This window comes from Xylaria bambusicola (assembly GCF_022495145.1).
Source record: "Xylaria bambusicola strain CBS 139988 unplaced genomic scaffold F5B22scaffold_39, whole genome shotgun sequence".
NCBI classification, from domain to species: domain Eukaryota; kingdom Fungi; phylum Ascomycota; class Sordariomycetes; order Xylariales; family Xylariaceae; genus Xylaria; species Xylaria bambusicola.
In genome coordinates, this window is record NW_025953592.1 from 52,465 (window position 1) to 70,357 (window position 17,893).

Genomic DNA, 17,893 nt, shown 5'->3' on the forward strand with positions numbered 1-17,893 from the left:
ATACCTACGTAGATGCCTTCCTACATACCTAGGTAGGTACCTGCTTAGCGAGCCTAGGTACCTAATTAATATACCTTCAACTTCGATACCTTCACCTTTAATACTTTCGCCGTCATTTTGCACAGAAAAGTAATCGCACGCAAGGAGTTTACCTAGAGATATTGATTCAGCTATATTATCATTTTTCTGACCTTGTCTCTCTTGCAACCGTTAGAAAGAGAGAGAGAGAGAGAAGTATATCGTAAGTCATAGCGGTTAAGATGACATGCACCCAGAAACAGCCTGATAACGGCAGATAAAGTTGGCTACAAATAAATGCCTGCTCTCTCATCAAAATTATAGAGCCGGGATGTGCACTGGGCTTGACCACTATTAACGAATTATGTTGGAATATTCCGTGAGACGTAAGATATTTGATGCGAAAAAGGAACACAAGTAAAATAAATCTATGTGAGAGTCAGCCCAAGAAAGCTGGAGCAGTAAAGGAAATTCTATAAAACCATACAGGTTCTCATGTCGTTGGCGCTGGCCCCTAAGCATTGAAAACCAATTCCGAGAGGAACCGACGTATTCCTTCGTCGCTCTCGGCATAGGCGATATTCCCCCATCTGGAAGCATAGAACTGATGATCCCTTTCCCTGATGCAACCCGCTACGATATTGTACAAGCGCGGCGGTCCAATTCGTTCATGAGGCAGCGTCGCAAGGCAGGCGCACACTAGGTGGCGTAGGCCCGCGTCGACCAAAGGGAACGGGTCTACACCATCGGCGCCGGGAAGAAGCCTGTGGCCGTTTGTCAGTACCCGGGGTCCATTCTGAAGCTGGAAATGCCGGGCATCGCTGACCGAAGGAAATATCCCGTCGCCTATGTGTTCATTTACTGTAATGAGCCCAAGCATGGTCTGCAGGGTAAGCTGAGTTAGCTATGATACAATTAATCCGCGGAGATGATACACTTACAATACCCATATCGAAGACGTTTTCGCGAACGGCGTGCCTACACATAGACTTTGTCAGCCAAATGGTGCATCCTTACATCTGAGGTTTTCCTAGGACAGGACTTACACTTTATCTTCAATGTTTCTCATCGACCCGAGGTCGATCAGTTGCAACATTGGAGTGACTACAATGCTCTAAGTTAGTGCTAATCTGACGAGTCGGAATATCTGCAAGGCTCTGTTCCTACAGGCAGTAGAGAAAAACAATGTGTTTATAGAGATGACTTACGCTTGTGCTCCATTCCGGGATCAGTTGGTATCAGGTCTCCAAGCATAACTGGGACCAGGGTTAGTTTTTAGAGTCATGCAATGAGTTATATGTTTGTATCGACTTACTGTTTCCCTCGTGCATATCATGATGAATCAGTCCGCTACGCGGTAGTCCCTCAATTTGCTCTATTATCGGTTGAGGGTTATCTCCGTCTGGCTTTGCAGGTGGCCAGCCCATAGCAATAATCATTCGGATTACTGTGGGTTGCATTGACGCAGTTAGAGGACCTACTGACCTAACTTCAGATGAGGTATTAGACTTACAACACATGAAAAACCTCCAGAGTATCCTGTTCGGAATCCGAAGTCTCCTTCCGCGAGCTCGACGGATCAACTTGAAGAGGGTCCCACTGAGGAATTTGTTAGCTAACCTGGACAGAACGGTATATGATCCATCTGCTTACTTCTCTATCCATTCCGTGTAAAGCCAACTATCGACTAACACTGCGATATTCAACATTAGTATCGAATTCCTATTGATTGGATTGGGGCGGGTAGGGGTCTAAAATGCTTGAAGCATTTCAACTATATGAGTCGCGTTGTTGCGCAGGGGGTTTTGGTGCGTTACTTACTATTGTGTGGCACAACACCATCGAAGACTCGACGTAGGGGGTCATTCTTTATTTCTACGCCACTAATAACATGTTTGGCCCATCGTAGCGCCTTGCTAATTGTTAATAAAGCTCATCATATAACATGTGGCGTGTAGGGGAAGATAGAGCAAAAGGGGATATGCCGATGGTATAAACTTACTTTTAGATATTCTCTTTCATCCAGCACCGGGTTCTCTAGCCCAGACATATCGGAGTCATCGGGATCACCATTATAACGAACCGTCTTCACTAAAATAGGGGTTTAGTATGTAAAGAGCTGATACGACTGATTGGGATAGATATCTCGATTGTTGGAAATGACTTACAGATAATGTATCTAGAACCAGATTCTGCAGATTCTCTATACTTGAGCTTCCATGTGATACCGAAGAATCCACTTGCAGCGACCCCAACCATTTCAAAACGTTTCTCTTCATCTCGTTCAAAATACTCTGTGAGGCGTTCTTGCTCCCGCCGGACCTCATCGATATCACAACTATAAGAATCGGATTAGTTAGCGATTGCGCGGATCATTTTTATGACAACTAACATCTGCTTTCATGTGCACTTGGAGGGAATTGCTAGGCTGTACATAGCAGTATACGGTTTGATATTTAACGTACCCGTTGTCCCGAAGAAGTTTAACAACTTCTGGATTCATTTTGTTGGCAGTAGGAGTGGTCTGTATGTCGAGCGACCGTCCGAGGATCTGGTTAAGTCTATTTAATCGTATTTTTTCATCCCGGTGACACTTTGATTTCAAGATTGTGCCTGCCCACCTGGCACTTCTCCAATTTTAAATCGATTCCGCTCAATGGATCCCCGATTTCTTAGACTGTTACTTTGATTACAGACAAAGCAGATCAATACGGCGCGATAACAATAACGTTGCTTGAATGACTTGTGTGTAAATACCTAGCACGCTTTGGGAACCCTTTCAACTTATCAACATCATTGTAAGTCCTTTATGAGTAGCGCCTTGTTTGCACTGATTACTACACAACGTATTGTAATGTAGGGCCTATCAAAGATTCTTTTCCCGATTTTCTAGATAAACCGATTGTAATCACCTATTGCGCGGCACATTAGCTGCTACTTATCGCTTTTTGTCATGACCGGACCCTGAGGTCCCAAATATAGAACTGTTGTAGACAAATAGAACTTGAGTAGCTTGGGTACCTGAATAAACCCTTAGTACTTTCAGTATGTATTGGACACATAACCTATGAATCAATTCCAAAAAATGGGAGGCACACCTTTCTCTCCTCTTGCTTTATCATTGGTATATTCCGTTGTGCTATTCAAGGGTATCCATTTCTCACATGGGTTTAGGTGCTTGTCAATCGATTACATCGACTGAATCAGAACCGGGCGAATGAGTTATATTTGATCAGCTCTATCATAGTATGGGAAGTGTCACTAAAGTATCTGCTGCTCTTTAGAGGTCTCATTGTTCATTCTGAATGTTCCATTCTCAGCCGATGTGTAACTTTACTACTTTTGCACCTTGCTAGCGCTCACCACAAGCTCTCCAACGAATTTCACGGTTTTATCTCCAGCAATATCACGGACTGGCACTTGCGCTCCGAATTTCTTGTTGATCCAGTTGTGCAACTCAACCGCAACTAGAGAGTCCACACCAAATGCATGTAACGGCTTATCTGTATCAATCTCCCCGGGGTCCACACCGAGTGCGCGCGCCAACTTCTTAGCTAGTGCCTCAACAACCACGGTGACCTTCTCTTCCGCTGTTTCGGCTAGGTTGAACAATAACGTAGGGTCATCGCTATCACCTGGGTGCGATGATTGAATGTTCATGCGAGACTTGCTAAAATGCGCCATTAGTGGTCGGTTCAGTGCCTCGGCTGGCTCAAGGTTGCGATGAAGTAAGTCCGCTGGAGTGACAAGACCGACTGTAAGCTGGCTATGGCAGGCTACCGACTGGTCTGAGCTGCAGCACATCTCCAACAGGGCAAAAAACTCTTCTTCTTCGATCGGCGCGTGACCTTGAGACTCTCCGAATCTTGTCTGGAGAGCTGCAGTTTCCGCTATCACGCCGATAGTTCGCATCACACCCAAATCCAAGGAGATGGCAGTCTTTCTATTGATGAAAGGAGACGAATTTCGGTGAGTGGCCAGAGCATCTTGAAACGTGCACCCAGCCGCATAATTAGCTTGTCCCATATTTCCCAGAATTCCCGCATTCGACGAGAGCAAAATAAAGAAATCAAGATCATGCGGGAGGAGTGCGTGGAGATTCCACGAACTCTGCACCTTCGACTGAATGGTCCCTTCCCATTGATTGTGTGTCATATTTTCAAATATGGAGTCCTAATAAGACGGTTAATGACTGAAAGAAATTCTGAAATGAGAGATATTGCATGCAGTCTAAATGAAAATTGGTGTTTAGAGACGGATAACTTACATGAAGAGCCATGGCAGCGTTGATACAGCCCCGAATAGGAGGCATTGATTCGCTGCATTGGGTTAAGAGGTTGGAGAGCGAACTTGTTGACGATACATCACATTTCGGGGTGATTATTGTGACACCGCTTTGTCGGAGCGACGCTACTACTTGTTCTGCTTTCTGAGACCCCGAGGTCCCAGATCGTGACGGGACGATGAGATACTTGGCGTTTCTAGTAGCCATCCATTTCAGTATAGATCGTCCGATACCTCCTAGGCCTCCAGCAATGAGATAGCTAGCGTTTTCTTCGAATTTTAAGTCAATTCGATCAATAACGAATTTCTATAGATTGAAACAAGTCAGCGTTTGTCCCATTCGCAGGATTCGTAACACAAATTACGTAGCATTACCTGTACTAGGACTGTGTCGTTGATCCTTATGACCACTCGTCCGGTGTTTTTGCCGTTTTGAATGTACCGAAATGCGTCTTCTACCTCGTTTATCTCGTAGATGCGTAGAGGATCCGGGCAACTTATCTTCCCTGATTCGGCAAGATCCATGGTTTCAAGTAAGAGTTGTCTTCCCAGGTCTTTTCTATGCAGCATCATATGTCTAAGATCGACCGCCGCAAACATAATATTCTTTGCAAATCCGCTCATAGGTAACGAAGAGTTGGCGTAGATATCCGCTTTCCCGATTTCGACGAAACGGCCGTACGGCGCAACACAATTCCAAGATGCCAGTAGACTTTCGCCGGCCAGAGAGTTCAATACGAGATCCACGCCGGTATCATTTGTCATCCGCATGATGCCCGCTGCAAAGGTAGTATTCCGACTATAGAATATATGGTCGGCGGGGATATTGTACTTTTCGATAAGCAGCTGTTTCTTAAAGTCGTATCCAACTGTGGCGAATATCTCAGCGCCAACTAGCTGCGCAACCTGTATAGCTAGCTGACCGGTGGCTCCAGATGCTGCGTGAATAAGTACCTTTTCTCCCTTTCGCAAACGTCCGACATCTATGAGTGAATACCATGCAGTCATAGCCGGTCCAACGGTCCCACACGCCGTCTCGAATGAAACTGAGTTAGCGATCTTTACAACCGCGCTCTGGTCTGCTCTTGGGCGGGCTCGCATGCATCCCATTGAACACATATAAACCCTATCGCCCGGCATTACAGATGTACATTCAGATCCCACCTTCGTAACCACACCTGCACAGTCAGATCCAAAATCGGCCTCTTCAAGTCGCCCCAAGGCAATAAAAACGTCACGAAAGTTGACGCCCCATGCTTTAGCATCGATTTCGACCTCGGTGGGGCCTAGGACCGCGGTAGCATCCGGGTCCTCATTGAAATGAAGAGTTTCCAATGACCCACGACTCCCGATACTTAGCATGACAGGTGGACCAGAAGACCAAGCTTTGGTCTTCATTTGAGGACGAAGAGAATCTTGGAGCATATTCTGAACGCCAGCCACTTCAACTAGTCTTCCGGATGAGATTATTCCATCCTGAATTATGTACTCAAGCTCAGGCAGCTGAAGCATAAAGGCTTTGTTGAAGATAGTGGATATGTGCTCGACGTTTCTGGCAATTGCATGGGGTGACGTATCTTCTAGGGTGAGCGAAACAATTTGCTTGTTGACCTGCTCCGCACGGAGGGATCGCAGAAACCCATCTTTCAACCCATGATAAGGCTTCGAGAGGGAATCGACCGCCTCGGACTCCACCTTCGCCACCCCAGTTACCCACAAGATCTTATTAGATCGTAACATCCAGTCCTGAATCAACCGAAACAAGGATGGTGTCACATCAGAAAGGACTGGGTTGCCTATATCGGCGAGCCAAATGACTATGTCTTCAGCCCCTATTGCTGCCTCCGCAAGCTGCGAGATAGTGAATATTGTCGTTTCATTCTCTGCGACGCCGTCTGCTAGATTGGATGCTATGTTCCTCTGCGTTTCGTTATCACTATCATTGACAACAAGTAACATCTTCCTTTTCGTGGCAGAAAGTGTTTCACTATCTTGTTCAACACGAGCTGAGATTATAATACTGGCCTGATGAGTGTCGGCACGTTTGCGGTCTCTGATAACCATGTTGTTCCCTGTGAATCCATTCTCTCTGAGAATTTCATCCCATTCCGGCTCAGAGAAAATGAGACTGCGAGGATGTGACAAGAAGGACTTCTCATTATCGTCGGACCACCAGTTTGGCAAGATCCCAAGACCGAAGTTCATAGGAATGCTCCCGGGCTCGACTACTTCTCGCAGAATTAGATGGCCTCCGGGCTTGAGAGCGTTTGCAAGCATTTGGATCAAAGCTCTAGGGCCATTCGAGATACTTCCAACATTGTTGACAATAATTAAATCATACTCCTTCGATCCGCAAGTTCCAGTAATATCCTGACCTTTTTTGCCGAGTGAGTGAAATTGGAAGCGATCTTTGAACTGCGCAAATCGCGCAAGAAATTCAGGGGCTTGTGTTGAAAGAAACACGTCGTTGTAAGTATATTGAGAGAAAGCAATACCCCCCGTCTCATTCTCGACTTCTTGAAATATAGAAAGTACGTGCTCAGTCATGTTACATGGACCAAAGCCAAGCTCTAGGACCTTTTGGTCTGGAATTTGGTGTGCTGTGAGTCGTAGGTAAGAGGCGAGCTTTTTCTGCCACGTATCGTCGAACGCAGCCTCATAAAAGTTCTGGACAAGTTGTGGAATGTTTATGTCATCGCTGTTGACTTCTCCCCGGACGAGATGAGTGAGACTTCGACTAACCTCAATGAACAGCTTCCACGAAGGCCTTTTATCTACAAGTTCTTGCAGCTGATTGTCTGAATCTAGGGTTGCTAGATTCTCTTGTGAAAGAGACGCCTCTTGAAGCTGCATCTCCATCCAAGAGACATAATGTTTCATGCCTATTGGCGCAGTCGACCAATCTGTTTTTCGTAGCTCATCTATGTCGCGCCATATAGTGGCATAAAGGGCAATTTTCAGCTTCATATAATCGCTCGCAAGCTCACCCTCATCACTTGAGAATTCATGAACCTTGCAATAGTTCTGCAGTTGATCCACGGTGATAAGGGATAGTTGCGGCCGCCTATTGATGGCGTGTATCCTCGTTTGTCTTTTGTCATCAACAGTATTTCCCGCAATAGACAACAATTCAAGACGCTGGACGTGACAGAGCAGCGACCCATCATCAGCGACTGCGGTTATGGAGCAATTGATGCCGGTTTCGTTCGGTTTCAATTGTGACACAGAATGCACTCCGAGCTGGCCCTTTCTTGGCCACCTATTCGCTGAGATCCATGCATCCTTTATAATGTGAGGAACCATTGTTGATAGCGGCTTTGAAATGCCTTGAGTCGGCGCCGTTGCAGAGATCTGAAAGCAGGCGTCGAGAACACCAGGATGGACAACCCCTTGAAATAGGCCAACCCCTGAGGTATCAATATGCGCTGTGCATGTGTCCCGGTTGTCCCATGCGATATCCGTTGCTAAGGAGAACGATGGGCCATATCTCAGGCCTTGATCGTCCATGAACGAGTAGAATTTGCTTTTATCGATGCGACTCGTAGAAATCAATTTCGCATGTTCGTGTTCACGAAAGAACTTATCCGCTGTAGCACGGGCTTCATAGCCGTCGTCTCCTTGTCCCGAGGTCGCGGTCAGCTCAGCATGGATTACTGATTTGAAGCATTCTGTCCAGTCGGAGGATTCAGCGGAAGATATGAATATTTGAACTTCGAAATTCGATGATGTTTTCTCATGTGCCCGTTGGAGAGTTCGACATTGTGTTATAGCTTCAACGTTCAGGTCCTCTCGGAGAGTGATGGGATTCATGAATGTTGCTTCCTTGACACGATATCCGTCAATTGCCGCGTTGAAACCAGCCCTTGATCGTAAGGACTGGCTCACGGCTTCAACGGCTATCATCAGCATTCCAGTAGCGGGAAAGAAGATTTCCTCGCCGATCTTATGATCCAAAAGCCAGGGATATTCATCAATACTTAAGCTCTTCCGCCAGCGTGGTTCTAGCGGATTCCAGTCGGTGACACGCGAGCCAAGGAGACTTGGCGGAACCTGGCCACGCAACCTCCAATTACGGCTCAGCCGTGATTCATGCCAATATAACTGGGAGTGATCGAACGGATACTCTGGCGCGTTTGCAACAGGCTGTAGCCCAGCTCGCTGAGGCATTGGACAATTCGTAGCCTGGATGGATACGGGGTACCCATCTGTAAACAGCTGACCCACTGAGCCCAGGACGCTTTCCAAAGGCAAGACTCGCCTTCGTAGAATAGAAAGATATTTGAAGTCTCTACCACCGGTGGTTTGAGCTGTAGTATCTTTGATGGAGCGTTGAAGTGCAGAATGGGGACCGATCTCAACAAAATGTGATATTGGCTTCATTCCGTCAGCCCGAGGTGCGGCGAGTACGGCATATTGTAGCGCGTCGACAAATCGAACAGGGGAAACCAGGTTGTTAACCCAGTACTGCGGCTGACATAGAGAATTGACATTAACTCTCAAGCCGGTCACAGATGATACCATCAAAGTAACCTCGCGAGGTGACTCTCCTGGGGTAAGGTTCCCCAGGCAACTTAGGTAATCCCCTGCGATGGGACTCATAGCAGGTGAGTGATATGCGACACCTGTATTAAGCTTTTGCGCAAATATGCTTTCCTTGTCTAAGTATCCCTTAAGAGTGTCAATAGCCCTCTCATCTCCAGAAAGTGTCACATTGAATGGGCTGTTAACACAAGCAATGCCTATCTCCCCGTTTACCTGGGCTCGAGCCAAATAAGACTGCACTTCAGTTTCATGAATGTTGACCGACATCATAGCCCCGGGCTTCGAAGTAGACCTGATAAGTCTTTCGGCTAACTGACCCCTGAAAAAGGCAACCCTACAGGCAGATTCAAAGGAGAGGGCGCCAGATGCGTACGCGGCTGCTATTTCTCCGGACGAGTGACCGATAACAACCTGTGGGCGAATATTGAATGTCTTTAGCAGCTCGATCAGGGCAATTTGAAGCGCAGTACAGATTGGTTGGCTCAACTGAGGCGCGTCAATACTTGTCCCGCTTTGAAGCACATCTAGTTTTCGATGTGTCAGTACATAGCGACCACATATAAAGAAAACGAGTCACTTACCACACAATGACCATTCCGCGCCGAGGACTTGAAAGACATCGCTTGCTTCTTCCAATTTCGCCCGGAAGGTAGGATAACAACACAAGTCTATACCCATCTTTGCATATTGCGCACCCTGGCCGGTGAAGATAAAAGCTAAGCCCGTGTTTCGTGATGAACGCACACCTCTCAAAGTGTGAAGGCTCAGAGAACCCGATGAATCATCGGTACTAACTATAGCGTATGACCGCCAGGCCATACGACTCCGGCGCTCAGCAAGAGTATATGCCAATTGACTAATGCAGGAAGCCGAACCACGCAATTGCGAATTGTAGAACTCCTCATATTGTTGATGAACGCGCTTCAAAGCGTCTTCATCCCTCGCTGACCAGACCAACAGCTGGTACTTAAGAATAGTTTCTTTCACTTCTGTTGTTACTTTCATGGAAGCATCTGTCGTCGGGTCAGCAGCGGAGCTTGGACTGGTTGGGTCCAAATCGCCACGACGTAACGTCGAGCAGCGACCGTTGGAATTAGCTGATACTTGGCAAGGTGTTTCCTCAATTTCAAATACTTCAGTTTTGTTCATGTGATCTACATTGTTGGAGAGTAGACTTGAAGGTCTCTTGCGGTGGGACGGTGAGTAGGAATCCGGATGGTGCCCGTTCATCTCCCCATTGTCCCCTGTAGCTAGTACTGAGGCGCGAAGTGATGAGCAAAGAGTTTTCGAACTCGCATTCCTGTTTAACAGCTCAAGTGTATGGAACGCATCATCCATGATAATGTGTCCATTAGAGCCTCCAAGGCCGAAAGAGTTGATGGAAACTCGGCGTAAGCCATTGCTCGGCCACTGTACGTTGGATTTTGGAATCTAATGGAATGTCAATGATCATAACGCACAACTAATTATAGCTGTCTTTCACTGACCTGTATATTGTATGATTCGGCATTAATCTTGGGGTTCACAACCTCTAGTAACGCAGTGGGCGGAATAATTCCTCTTTCTAGAATCATAATGCACTTGATGATACCAGCAAGCCCGCTACATCCCTCTAAATGACCTATATTCGATTTTATAGAGCCACTAAGAAAGTCAGCATAGTCTATTTACTTTGTGAGATTGACCACTTACATATACAGGGGCTCCTTCACTGATCGGCTCTTCTTGAAAACACGACCCAGGGCCTTGGTTTCTGTTATGTCGCCAATCTGCGTACCGGTACCTTTTAAAGTGTTAGACATGAGTGTTACTTTTCTGTGAGAATACCGAAGTTTAGCATACCATGAGCCTCAACATATCGCGTCAGATCAAAGCCCAGATTGCAGCTTGCATATACCTGCCGAATCAACTTTTCTTGGGCATTGAAGCTGGGTTGCGTGATTCCTGGAGTATGTCCATCTTGATTCGTGCCAGTTGCTCGAATTACTGCACGAATAGAGTCACCTGCTCGTATTGCATCGGAGAGTCTCTTCAGAACAAGAACAACTACTCCTTCGCCCCTCGCGTAGCCATTTGCCCGTTGATCGAAACTATAGCAGAGGCTATCCTTTGAGAGAAAATTCATATTTGACAAGTAGATGGACGTTTCAGGGCTCAAAAGTACATTGGAGCCCGTAGCTAGTGCCTTTTCAAAATTGGTATGTCAGAATTGTCTTGACATCCAAAACTATAGACTAGATGATTGCTCAGAGCTAGTGAAGAGATCTCTTACCATTGAACACTGCCCACTTTGCACACTGCGACAAGCAAGGTCCATTGCAATCATGCTTGAAGAGCAGGCCGTATTAACTTGAATACTTGGTCCTGTCAAGTCAAAGTACCAGCTCAGTCGATTGGCTAGTATGCACGGTGTAGTTCCCGTAGCGGTGTTCATGGGTGCCTGGTCTGGATCTTTGGCAACTATTCTCATAAAGTCTTCGGCCATGGACGAAGAGAACACAGCTGTGTCAGTTCCAGCGACACTTTCCACAGGTATACCAGCTGCGCGTCGTAAGCGATGAGATATGAGCAGAGTTCTTCAAAGACTCATGATTGAGGGGTTCATACCATTTTCCAGCGCTCGATAGGATGTTTCTAGTAGCCAGCGCTGTTGAGGGTCCATAGAAGCTGCTTCTGTTTCTCATCAGTTAGTGGAGAGCTGAGAGACAGAATATACTTCGCAGGTCTTGCCTTTAGCCGTGATGGAGAAGAAAGGGGCGTCAAATGCAGTTGGATCATCCCGTAAAAAGTGCGCCCCTCTCGAAGACAGCTAAATCATACATTAGCGGATTTAGACTGTGAGACCTTCAATCATAAGATGAATCGTACCACGTTGAGTCTATTGGAGTCTTGGTTATAGAAAGCATCAATATTTGCTCTTGATTCCGGCCAGGGAGTCATGACATTTCTGCGGCTCTGAAGCATTTCCCAAAGACTTGACTCATCTTCAGCCCCTTGTGGAAGCCTGAAAGAGAGCCCAACTACTGCAACCGGTTCCATTTTCTGAAGTACGTCAAGCGATGGTAGGTCTCTTAGTGGACACCTAGAACAATGATTTCTGAAATCAGGAGAGGGACATAGGATATCTTAGGAACTCTAACAAATATGAGGGAGCGAGCTGTTTATAACCAGCGATAAACTTGATTGAGTGCTTTAAATAGTATTATACGTACACGATGTCGCAGGCACGGTATATATGAGGGTGAGTTAGATACGAAGTGTGTACATGACTAACTCATAACTCTTATTCAGCCTGGTAAGAACATCAGAGGATATAGTGATGCGTGGCCAAGAGCCGCAGGTGTTCCTAAATCCGTGGCTATTATGTCGTAAGACCTATGACACTAAAATTGTTGTGCAATTCGCCGATCTTTAGGTTCACACCCCTATCATACATATGACTGTTCATCCGCAATAGAATTTCCACTGGGTGGGTGGTAGTGTTATACCTAGTGATAGGTAGACCGGAGATCCTTTTGCCCACACTCTATGTGTGCCAGTGTTTGATAGGGCGCGCAACCTACATATTAGGCGCCTATCTGAAGTGACCTTGATGTGACAACGTCTAATATGTCGTTTCAGCTGAGGAAGACTCCCCTGTAGCTAGCTAGCGTTGGCTGCTAGAAAAGGCGGGGACAGATCATCATTGCCAAGTGTAACTCAAAGCCATGACAGGTTTCCATCAACGTCGTTTTCATCTTGTTGGTTGAGGACATTGCTGCCTTGAGCTGACACAGCCGACAAGCGGAACTCACCAATACCGATTGCCTCAGTTGTTGAAGGAACCGAAATCCAGCTGCTACCTCGTTGCCAGTCGAGGTGTATAAGTTGCGATTAACACTACAAGAAGCGGGCCGCTTCTTTCGCCCCCATGCTTCGTGGGTGTTTGTAACAACTTGCATAATACCTAGCAGAGACTCTCTGTCTCGGCCTTAGAAGCCACGGCTAATTTTATCTACTTGGTAGGTAGGCAAGTGCCGAGTAAATAAGACAGTCGAACATTGACTTGCATAGACCTGCATTAACCATGACGACTAGGACTCTCGATAAGTTCCATACATGTCAACAGCCATGGAGCCGAGACCAGTGGAGCCAGGCGAGGTAATGAGCAAAAAAAACTGGCACTACCCTCCCCCCAAAACACCACCTATTCAACCAGCTAGAGGGTGGAGGTAGTGCCAGTTTTTTTCTCACCGCCTCGCCGGGTCTCACATCAGGTATTTGGGCACAGATTCAGACTTGATCTACTCAGCTGCATCCTTGAATGTCATACTGCTTTGTGTTTCTAAGTATGTAGCTGGCCGTGAGACCTAGTGACAGGACGCCCTCGCAAGCCATAAGATTAAGCCACACACCCACCATACCCCGCTATTTTCTGCAGGAAAACTATCTATAATACTTGTGGTATAGAGTCCGGGGCTAACCTCAAGACCGCCCTCATTCCGATGGCTCGGCTCAGGTCAGCAGAAGGACCTTGGGCGTCGAGATTGAGGAGGTCGAGGCGAAGCATAAAGGAGGCGTAGAACAGCTTACCGTTATACGACGGCCAAGTACGTAGTACCAACTAATGATGGTAACCCAGAATGCCAATGTCAGCAGAAGCAAGGGTGGGGTAGGAATATCCATGTCTGATTTGTCTATAATCGCTTGGCTTCACGGAAACACTCCAAGTACCTGCCTGTATAGGAGTCCCTCGAACACACTTGCTCTATTAGGGATGGTTTAGCCGTCAGCTCATTGTTGTACGTATCTGCGTAGGTTCTCAATCACGTAGCAAGTGCCATGCATGGATATCGTGGTATCTAGCTTGCCTCTTGAAATAGAAGAATCACGCCAATCTATGTATTAGCTACATTATTATAGATATAGTAGTTTGCCGCCCCCGAGAGTTTTCCCGTCTCTTATGCATGTCAATCTCCTAGCTGCATGTAGGACCACGTCGCTTTGAGATTCCTTAACTACCTAGCTGGTGTAACCACCGCTCTAAATCACTCATGATGCCTTCCCCTAAAGTCACATCGAAAATGCAATCCTGCCAACTTCCTCCCACTGTGAGGCATTCACCTGTCACACTCATGGGCGAGATCATTATGGCGGCGGCGGTAGTCTCCGCGCTTAAGGCAAATTGTGCCCTACGGAGGGACCAGACATTGGGTTCGACTGCGGTGTCAGCCCGCGCAGGTAATGTACCAAGACCAGTGATCATCCAAGAAGCCGGTCGCGGGCGTTTGGCTGCTTGTTTCATCTGAGCCTTCCAGTCGGGAACAAACTTCAGGGTACCAACGATGTCGTTTTTGACACCTGTTTCTAATTTTTTTACGATTTCTCCCCGTACTTTGGCTGCTGCAGACCACACGAGGTCCGCAATCTCAGTGGAGAGATCCTGATCAGCCACATCTCTCTCGAGAAGCGCAGAGCGAGTTTGAGAGACAAACTGGGGATCAAACTCATGATTCAGTTGTGTTACATAGTTTCCTAGGGTCTCATGTGGATCAAGCCATGGGAACTTGGAGGGGTTACGGGGCAAGAATCGTCTTAGGTCGACCGTCGTCACCCCCCGAAAAGCAGTAGTAGTCGTCTCCTTGCCTAAGCGTGATACAATAGAGACCAGTGTGAGTCCGTGGAAGAGGCCGGTGAGTGTCGTATGGTGCGCTCGGCAGGCCAGCAACAAATTGTCAAGTTTAGTATTATCGATAGTAAAGATACGAAACTGAGTTTTGTAAGGTGAGGTAATAATAGGAGCCCAGTCCGCCTGATAAGGACTCCTGCAGAGCAATTTGGGCTTGTTCTCTTCCCATATAGTGTTCAGCGTCCATTTAAGCTCAAGGGGTAGTGGTATAATATGATCAATTGGCGGTGCGAGCTTTGGTGTTGACTCGGGGAGTCGAATGACACGTGACTCGAACCCCTGAGCTGTCGTGGCTGCCTCCGGGGAGTTGAGGCTCTGGAACAGATGCCTTTGGAATATTTTCCCGCTCATTCCATCGCAGTGTGGATGATTCCAATTAAAAAGGATTTCGAGAATGTCCGAGCCGGATTGGTGCAGAATGATAATCCTCCATCCTGGCCTCACCTCCAGGTCGGAAAATGGAGTGTCAAGTTGGACTTCAGTTAGCTCCCGCAACGTCTCTTCGAACTTGGCTGGATCATCGACAAAGCGCCATTGAATGTGATTACGCAAATCAATGCTTTTCAGCTGAACCCATGTAGGTTTTGAAGACTCGGCTTTGTGAATGCCGACATGCAAAACGGCGTGTTTAAGAACGACATCAATGATTGCGACTTCCACTGTTTGCATGAGTTCCGAGCGCGCATCTAACCCAACAAGATGAGATGGTATTGCATAACGACAGGACACTGAGGTGCCACGGTATTGGTCCAGGGTGTACATGGCCAGCTGATAAGCTTCACTGTAAAACGCAACGTTAGCTTTAGCTGCCGGGCAATCAAACAAAGAAAGGGTATGACTAACTTGCCGCCAAGTTTTCGAAGAAGCTTGAGTGGCGGGTCCTTCTCCGACACCACTGTAGCGACCTGCTCGGCCATTTTGCAGACAGGTCGAGGTTGTGGGAAGATGGGAGAGGGATAGATCGGAGTCAAGCTTCTGGAGGATTGGTTAGCGACCCGATAATGGATAGGAGAATCGAGGGAGGTGAACTTTATTGTCTTGAAGGGAATGGGGTCGATTCCGCCGCAGGCGATGAAGAAGAATTAGCGGACAGATCATTAAAAGTGCACTGTCACATAGACCAAAGTACTATTACCACTGTTACTCCTATCACACATGACTGGAATGTAGTGGTACTTGCCAAGCACATCTCCTGACAATGATTGGCCAGAAGGCTTGGCTCAACCACCGTCAAGGGTCACCAACATGCTAACAGTCTTTCCGCCGTCGGGAAAAGAGGCCAGTGCATCGTCTTTTGAAGCAAAAGTCTGTACATAACGCAATGAGGGTTACAGAGGATACGTCGGAATCCTAGCAGGATTATACTCGGTCCGAAAACCAGTAGCCAAGGCGGCCGACATACACGGGTTACGATGTTGGTAGGTTGCCAAGGAGGGATGATCACGAAGGGAAAGGTATATGCATAGACAGGTAGATCATTCGCGGTAGGCTGGGGCTGAGGGCGGCATTTTCTATTCATGAAGAAATAGGCTGGGGGTGGGTTGCGGGCGAGGATTCGTTGGGTGTTACCTACTAAACCAACCAGCATACATTGAATTATGCAACGGCAATGTACGTCGCAACCGCACCAAAGGACCACGCCCATCATCACCGACGTTGCTTTGCAGGCTCCTTGGTGTCCAGCGCCGCCCTCACGATTGCATGCACCTCAACCCTAGTCGCGCCGTCAGCGCCAAAGACGGGGCCCATCAGCGGAAACCGGTTACCCCAATGCCACGGATCCTTCCGTAACAGTCCTTACTTCGTACATTGTCTTAATGTGCTGCTAATCGCTGCTTATGCGCCGCCCCATGAATTCCCAGTTCATGTCATGAATTTTCCCGTCAAGCTTTGTTCCGCCAGGCAGACTTGACGGTATACACTGCCCTCTATCACGCCCCCATTAATCCTTTCCAATGTTGTCGCTACTGATAGCAGAGGAGCAAGGGCCAAGCATGGAGGAACTCCTTGAAGGCGCTGCTCTTGATCCGCCGCCGGGACTTACATCGGACTTCATGAACCCGGGCGGAAGTCACTCACTCGGGTACGGTACCATCATCACAGGGGCTGTTCTCTCCACCCTTGCTGTTCTGTTGCGCTTGAGCTCCCGGTACACTCTTCGAAAATTTCATCTCGAAGATGCGTTTCTAGTCATCGCTCTTGTGAGTGTTCACTAACTAAGGGTAGTTGAACAGCTATGACTGATATGTTAACACCAAATGGTGCAGGGTCTCTTCGTTGCTTACATTCAAACGATCTATGACACTTCGATATTCCCTGGCGTCCAGGTGCACCAGTGGAATATTCAGTTAAAGACCCTTAAACATTGGCTTTATGTAAGCATACGCTTAAACGCTCAACATCTGGCAATTGCCTTGAAGCTCATCATTCGAGTAGGAAACCCATCTCGCTTCGATATACTATGGATTATCTATCTTGTTCTTAAAGCTTGCTATCCTGATGGATTGGCTCCGTATATTCTTGTTGCCCGGTCAACGTAACGCCATCTTCTGGTCCATTCACGTCCTCATCTGGAGTAATGTTGTGTACTATGTGTCGGGCACCTTCCTCGAAATCTTCCGATGTACACCCCGACAGAAGATTTGGGACCCCTTGTTCGTTGGAGGTGTATGTCCCATCGATATCGACGCCAACAACTTCGTGTCTGCCGTCATTAACCTTGTTTCGGACCTCGCCATCTTGGCCGTGCCTCAGTTTGTTGTTTGGAAGTTGAACATGACACGAGCGAAGAAAGTCGGTGTTTCTTTCATCTTTGGCATTGGAATCTTGTGAGCTCGTCACCATTGAGTCCGTCACCGTATGCTTTACATACTAACGCTTCTTGGGCAACTAGTGCCATTGCCGCCGGCATAGCTCGGTTAGTCGATTTGCTGAAGATCTTAGAGTCATCAGATGCCTTCTACTATATCACAGAAGTCGGGCTTTGGGGCATCGGGGAAATGACAGCTGGTTTCCTTATCATTGGTACGCCGGCGGTTCCTCGAGTCGTTAAAAGCCTGCCCTTTTCGGATTCTGTTGTATCACTACTCCAATCGTGGACAAGGAGTCGCATGCGCAACAGTGGTGACTCGCCTGGCTACTTACGAACATGGGGGAGGTCAGTGTCGAAGAAACGACGTGGCTTGTGGGAGATCAGCGATCTCGACACCTACGATCTAGCACCAGTGGGCACTTCAGCTCAACAAGGGAATCCGCCGCCGAACTCTATTACTAGAGAAGTGCGTATAGAAGTGACGGACGGGAAAAATGCCAAGGCAGATAAGACGAATCAAAGCTTGACATCTACGCAAGTATTAGAATAGTAGGAGGGGGCCGTCTGAC

General features: G+C 47.4%; 3 protein-coding genes across 3 annotated transcripts; 1 reads left to right on the top strand and 2 right to left on the bottom strand.

Moving 5' to 3' along the window:
* Nucleotides 1-3,354: 3,354 nt before the first annotated feature.
* F5B22DRAFT_638034 (polyketide synthase PksD) lies at nt 3,355-11,883 on the bottom strand (the record flags this gene model as incomplete). The annotated part of the gene is made up of 13 exons (XM_047977527.1): nt 3,355-4,191; nt 4,286-4,609; nt 4,678-8,766; nt 8,797-9,368; nt 9,426-9,810; nt 9,844-10,275; nt 10,332-10,488; nt 10,537-10,627; nt 10,687-11,029; nt 11,117-11,385; nt 11,452-11,517; nt 11,575-11,653; nt 11,713-11,883. The coding sequence occupies 13 exons, from the start codon at nt 11,881-11,883 to the stop codon at nt 3,355-3,357; spliced, it is 7,815 nt and encodes a 2,604-aa protein (XP_047828347.1).
* Nucleotides 11,884-13,837: 1,954 nt separating this feature from the next.
* F5B22DRAFT_649010 (uncharacterized protein) lies at nt 13,838-15,429 on the bottom strand (the record flags this gene model as incomplete). Its single annotated transcript, XM_047979108.1, has 2 exons — nt 13,838-15,293; nt 15,356-15,429. The coding sequence occupies 2 exons, from the start codon at nt 15,427-15,429 to the stop codon at nt 13,838-13,840; spliced, it is 1,530 nt and encodes a 509-aa protein (XP_047828348.1).
* Nucleotides 15,430-16,506: 1,077 nt separating this feature from the next.
* F5B22DRAFT_649011 (uncharacterized protein) lies at nt 16,507-17,874 on the top strand (the record flags this gene model as incomplete). The annotated part of the gene is made up of 4 exons (XM_047979109.1): nt 16,507-16,713; nt 16,780-16,887; nt 16,949-17,340; nt 17,406-17,874. The coding sequence occupies 4 exons, from the start codon at nt 16,507-16,509 to the stop codon at nt 17,872-17,874; spliced, it is 1,176 nt and encodes a 391-aa protein (XP_047828349.1).
* Between the last annotated feature and the right edge of the window lie 19 nt (nt 17,875-17,893).